General features: G+C 60.7%; 1 protein-coding gene across 1 annotated transcript in view; it reads right to left on the bottom strand.

Moving 5' to 3' along the window:
• Positions 1-4,037, bottom strand: part of AK4 (adenylate kinase 4) — a 16,541-nt gene extending 12,504 nt beyond the window's left edge. Inside the window, exon 1 of the mRNA XM_015636816.1 lies at positions 3,893-4,037. Coding sequence (XP_015492302.1) covers positions 3,893-4,037 — 145 coding nt within the window. The remainder of the gene's footprint in view (positions 1-3,892) is intronic.
• Between the last annotated feature and the right edge of the window lie 1,171 nt (positions 4,038-5,208).

Below are 5,208 nucleotides of genomic sequence, written 5' to 3'. Positions count from 1 at the left end.
GAGGACACATGGCCGTCCCAGGGACCAGCTGTGGCTCAGCAGGGCTGCTGGAGCCAGGCCTGGAGCTGCAAGCCAGAAATACCCCGAGCCACAGCTGGGGCTGGGAACACGGGCTGGGAACACGGCAGAGCCCCACAGCCCTGCTGCCCCGAGGCTGCAGCTTTCCCACGGCCCCAGGACAGATGGACAGCTCTCCACAGCTCTGCCATGGACAATTCCTGCTGCTCCTCTGTCCCCTCTGTGTGGGGAGCTCCTGGAGCTTCTCCTTGCTCTCTCCAAGGAGGAATGGCTGAAGATTTGCAGGAAGGACCTGCAGAGCTCTCCAAACCCCCAACCTTGGAGAGCATCATCCCAACCTCCCGAGCCCTTGGGGCTCCTTCCAGGCCCAAACTTTAAACTCTGAACTCCAAATTTAACATTTGCTGTCCCCTTGCCAGCCCCCAGCCCCATGTAAAACCTCCCTGGTGCAGCCCTCATTCCAAAGGGGAGCAGGGAGGGAGATCCTGGTCCCCAACACGAGGAGCTGGGGCTCACCCCATAGCACCAAACCCCCAGTGCTGTGCCTGGCTCACAGAGGGGGTGCAGGATTTACTCTGCACTTACTCCAGGTAGCAAAGGGGGTTTTAGTGTGCCGAGCTCAAACCCAGCCTTTCAACTCCTGCTTTAATCCCATTAATCTGATGACCGTGGGTTTAATCTGCCCTGAAACTCACAGGACTCCCAGCTCTCTGTGGCTTCCCCCACGCGACCTTGATCTGTCCCTCCTTATCACAGCAGCACAGATCCAGCCCCAAGGGATGTATCCCTGCCCCAGGGGATGTATCCCTGCCCCAGGGGATGTGTCCCTGCCCCAAATGATGTGTCCCCGCCCCAGGGGATGTGTCCCTGCCCCGAGGGATGTGTCCCTGCCCCAAGGGTTGTGTCCCAGCCCCGAGGGATGTGTCCCAGCCCCGAGGGATGTGTCCCTGCCCCAAATGATGTGTTCCTGCCCCAAGGGATGTGTCCCAGCCCCGAGGCCACCCAGCAGCCACCCAGGGCCAGGCAGGACAGGCTGGAGGAGAAGCTGTTCCCAAACACAGCTCTGGGGAGCCTCCAGCACAGCTCCAGGCTTTCTCCCTATCCAAAACCCATTCCAAGATTTTTTTTTGCTATTCTTTAGGCTACAGCAGCACAACCCAGAGCTAACGGAGAGGAGAAACCCTGGGAGTGAACAGGACACCAACACACCACCAGAGTTAAGCCACAACAGATGTCACCCCAGTTTTGGGACCTTTTTCCTGACACTGCTGCTGCCCTCAGCATCAGGATGTCATTTTAGGGAGCAGGAGCCCGGTGAGACCCCAAATGCAGCTGGATGGACAGTGGGGTCTGTCTGGAAAGCAACAGCCAGGACTGGGAGTGATGGCTGAGGCCACAACACAGCTCCCACACACAGGGACACAGCAGGAACCCTGTGGAAAAGCAGAGGACAGGCAGGCTGCATCCCTGGGCTCAGCTTTGGCCACCAACCAGGCCAGCGTGGCCAGCAAAGAGCACAATCCGTGGGAAAGGTGTGGAGAAGGGCGGTGGGGCTGGGCCGTGCACAGCCCACATCCCACAGGGAATTCTTCTTTGGTGGATGCTCACAAAGGAATTCTGTCACGAGGAGGGGACAGGAGCCACTTCTGGCTCCAGCAGAGCACCTGGGAGGGAGCAGTGGGACAGACACGAGGCCAAAGGCAGGACAAGCCATTCGGTTGTTTTCAGCAGACTCCTGCTAAGACCTGGGGATGCTGCCAGCACCAGAGACCATCACCTGGGTTCCGGGGCAAGTGCTGCCCAAGGAAACAGCTCACCACCCTCCAGCACCCCTGCCTGGCACCAAAACACAGCCTGGGAGTTTTCCAAGGTGTTACAAAGGCCTTTTCCTGCAGCAGAGCAGCCGCTTGCTGGGAGACACTAATTAGGAGACTCAGGTGGGAGCAGATGTACTTGGGGCTCGCTGGAGCACAACTTCAGCAGCAGCAGCCGTGCATTCAGCTGCTTCAGCTGCCCCAAAGTGAAGCTTTGTTCCCTGAGACTGCCACCACCAGCTCCAGCCTGGAATGCTCTCCATGCTGGGAACTCAGCAGCAGGAGCACCCCGTGGCCCCGAACCCTTCACGCCTGGCAGGAAAATCCCTGGAGCATTGACACATGAGGCCAAGATGCCTGTGAAAACACAGGATTCAGAGTTGTTTTGGGATGATGAGTCTGTAATGACCCTGTTGGTTCTGCAGAGCCCCAGCTCCCCTGAAGCACAAAGCCGGTGACGCAGCTGATAAACTTGGGAAGAGGAGAGCTACTTCCACCTCGTTTCCCCTGGAGCTGGCACACGGCAGCACAGTCATGTAACAGCTTGTCCAAAGCAAACAGCAAAAATAAAAATAAAAAAAAAAGTTAAACCAAATAACTGCAGCTCACTGAGAGCTGTTACGGAGGCTGAGTCGAAGGTGGGACCCAAATGTCACGCCAGATGAACCAAACCACGGCTGGTTTCCTTCTGAGTAATTTTCCCTTCGTTTCTCCCTGTTTTTTCCTTCTGAATGTACCCAAGACACCTTCAGCTGGCTCTTCGTGCTTCTCCAGTGTCCCCAGAGGAGCTCTGTGGCAAGAGCACGAACTGAAATGTGGAGCTGGGGACAGTCAGTGGTGGGCAGTCCCAGCGTGCTGCCCCTCTCCACTCTCCGCACCTCTGCTCGCTTTTCAGCCCAGCTTTCTGTCCTTCAGCCAAAGCCCTCATCGGCATTTTCCAAATTTTGAGCCTCCCTCTAAAGGAAATATTATTGTCCCTTTTATTTACAAAAGGAAATCTGGATATTTTTACATGAGTGACCAGCGCAGAGCTGTGTGTAACGCCCTTGTCGGACCATGCACTTCTCCAAAACTTTACCCTCCCTAATTTTCCTCCCTGTTTTTGCCACCCTTCTAGAATAGAAATCACTTCTAAATCCTCTCTTTTTGCAACGACGCCGTTTCACCGTTCCCCTGCCCGGTGAGTCAGCTTCCCCCCCCCAGCTCGCTCTTTCACACATTAATTAGCAGAGGAGAGGAGGAAGTGTTGGGAAAAGAAATATGCCGGGATTGCCCAGTCCTGCCGCTCTGGGGCTCAGCAGAGCCTCCCCTGCACCAGGAGCCCCTCGCCGGCCAAGGGCCAGGGGCACAGCGCATCGCAGCTCCCAGGGGTTTGGATTGGGATGTCGGACCCGGGACAGGCAGCGCTGCCCTGCCTGGGGGCTGCCAGCCCTAAAAACCGGGCTGTGATTGTGCGAGGTGGGCGCTGACCCAATCTCCTGCAGCTCCCCCCGCTTCTGGGAGCCGGTCAGAGCAGCGGGTGACCGGCAGCGATATTCCCGGCCGGTTTTCCCTCTGGACCAGCGCTCGTTCCCAATCCATCCGTGCTGCCGTGGGCGCAGAGCGCATCCCGGCCATCTGCCATCCCTGGCCGGGCAGCACCCGGGGCAGGATGCGGTTACTGATACAGCCCCGAGCCCCGGAGGGGTTTGAGCCCAGCTGAGGCTTTCCCACCGCCCTCTCCGGAGCCGTGATCACCCAGCGCAGCGCCCAGAAAACTATCGCGCATCCACGGCAGAGCACGGCTTCAGATCCCGCTTCTCCCGAGCGGCTCCGTGAGCTCCGGCGGGAGGGAGCAGGCGATGAATGAGCCGTGCCAAATCCACGGGAAGAAAACAACCTGTGGTGCACCCGCCGTGGAGACGGATCCCCGTCCATCCCCGTCTCCATCCCACCGCCGTCTCCATGCGCATCCCTACCCCGTGCTCATCCCCACCCCGTCCCGGCGCTGCCCCTCCGGAGATGCTCGGGCAGGGTCCCCCCGCTCCCGGTCCCGACGGGGCGGCCCCGCGGGCACTCACCGCCGCCTCCGCCGAGGCTCTCCCGCAGGAACTGCCCGCTGGAGAGGTGCTGCAGCCCGAAGCTGCGGGCGATCCTCTCGCACACCGTGCCCTTGCCCGAGCCGGGGGGACCGAGCACCACGGCCCGCAGCAGCTTGGAGGCCATGGCCGGCTGCCGGCGCCGGAGCGCTGCGGGGCAGGACACGCGTCAGCCGCCCCGGCCGCTCTCCCCCCGCACCGCCCGGACACATCAGCAGGGCGGGGGGACCCTGCGGCCGCTCCCCCCGCGCCGCCCGCCCGCCCCCTCGGGCCGCGGCACCCTGGGATTTGTAGTCCCGGAGCCGCCCGCTCATCCCCCTGCCCGACGGGGCTCCCGCTGTTCCGCACATCCCGGTTCAGCGCATCCCGGTTCGGAGCATCCCGGTTCCGCACATCCCGGTTCCGCACATCCCGGTCCCGCACATCCCGGTTCGGAGCATCCCGGTTCAGCGCTGCCCACGGAAGCGGCTCCCGGGGCACGTCCCGCACGCCCGGCACGGCCGAGCCCGCCGGGAGCCGGGGGGGACGCGCGGGGCACCGCGAGCACCGGGGCTGGCACGGCGGCTGCGGCCGGTGGGTACAACCCGCGTGTGCCCCGCCTGCCAACAGCCGGGAAACGCGGCCGTGGGCGGGCAACCTGTGGATGCACAGCTGGAAAACAGCAGCCCGGGGAGGTACAGCCCGGGTGTGCACAGCTGGAAAACAGCAGCCCGGGGAGGTACAGCCTGTGAAGGTACAGGAGGCACAGGCACACACACCCTGAGATGGTGTGCAGCCGGTGAACAGCCCGGCACCGCACAGCCCACTGTGCCCAGGGGCTGCTCAGCGCTGGTGACACGGCGGGGGGGTGTGTGTCACTCCCTGTGTGTGTGTGTCACTGTGTGTCACTGTGTGTGTGTGTCACTCTGCGTGCCACTTATGTGTGTGTCACTGTGTGTTACTGTGTGTCAGTGTGTCTGTGTCACTGTGTGTGTGTCACTGTGTGTCACTGTGTGTCACTGTGTGTGTGTGTCACTCTGCGTGCCACTTATGTGTGTGTCACTGTGTGTCACTGTGTGTCAGTGTGTCTGTGTCACTGTGTGTGTGTCACTGTGTGTGTGTGTCACTGTGTGTCACTGTATGTCACGGTGTGTCACCGTGTGTGTGACTCTGTGTGTGCCTATGTCATTGTGTGCGTGTCACTGTGCGTCACTGTGTGTCACGGTGTATGTCACTGTGTGTCACTGTGTGTGTCACTGTGTGTGTGTGTCACTGTGTGTCACTGTGTGTGTGTGTCACTGTGTGTGTGACTCTGTGTG

The sequence above is a fragment of the Parus major genome, chromosome 8 (assembly GCF_001522545.3).
Source record: "Parus major isolate Abel chromosome 8, Parus_major1.1, whole genome shotgun sequence".
In the NCBI taxonomy this organism is placed as follows: Eukaryota; Metazoa; Chordata; class Aves; order Passeriformes; family Paridae; genus Parus; species Parus major.
This window is presented reverse-complemented; position numbering and strand designations above follow the sequence as displayed.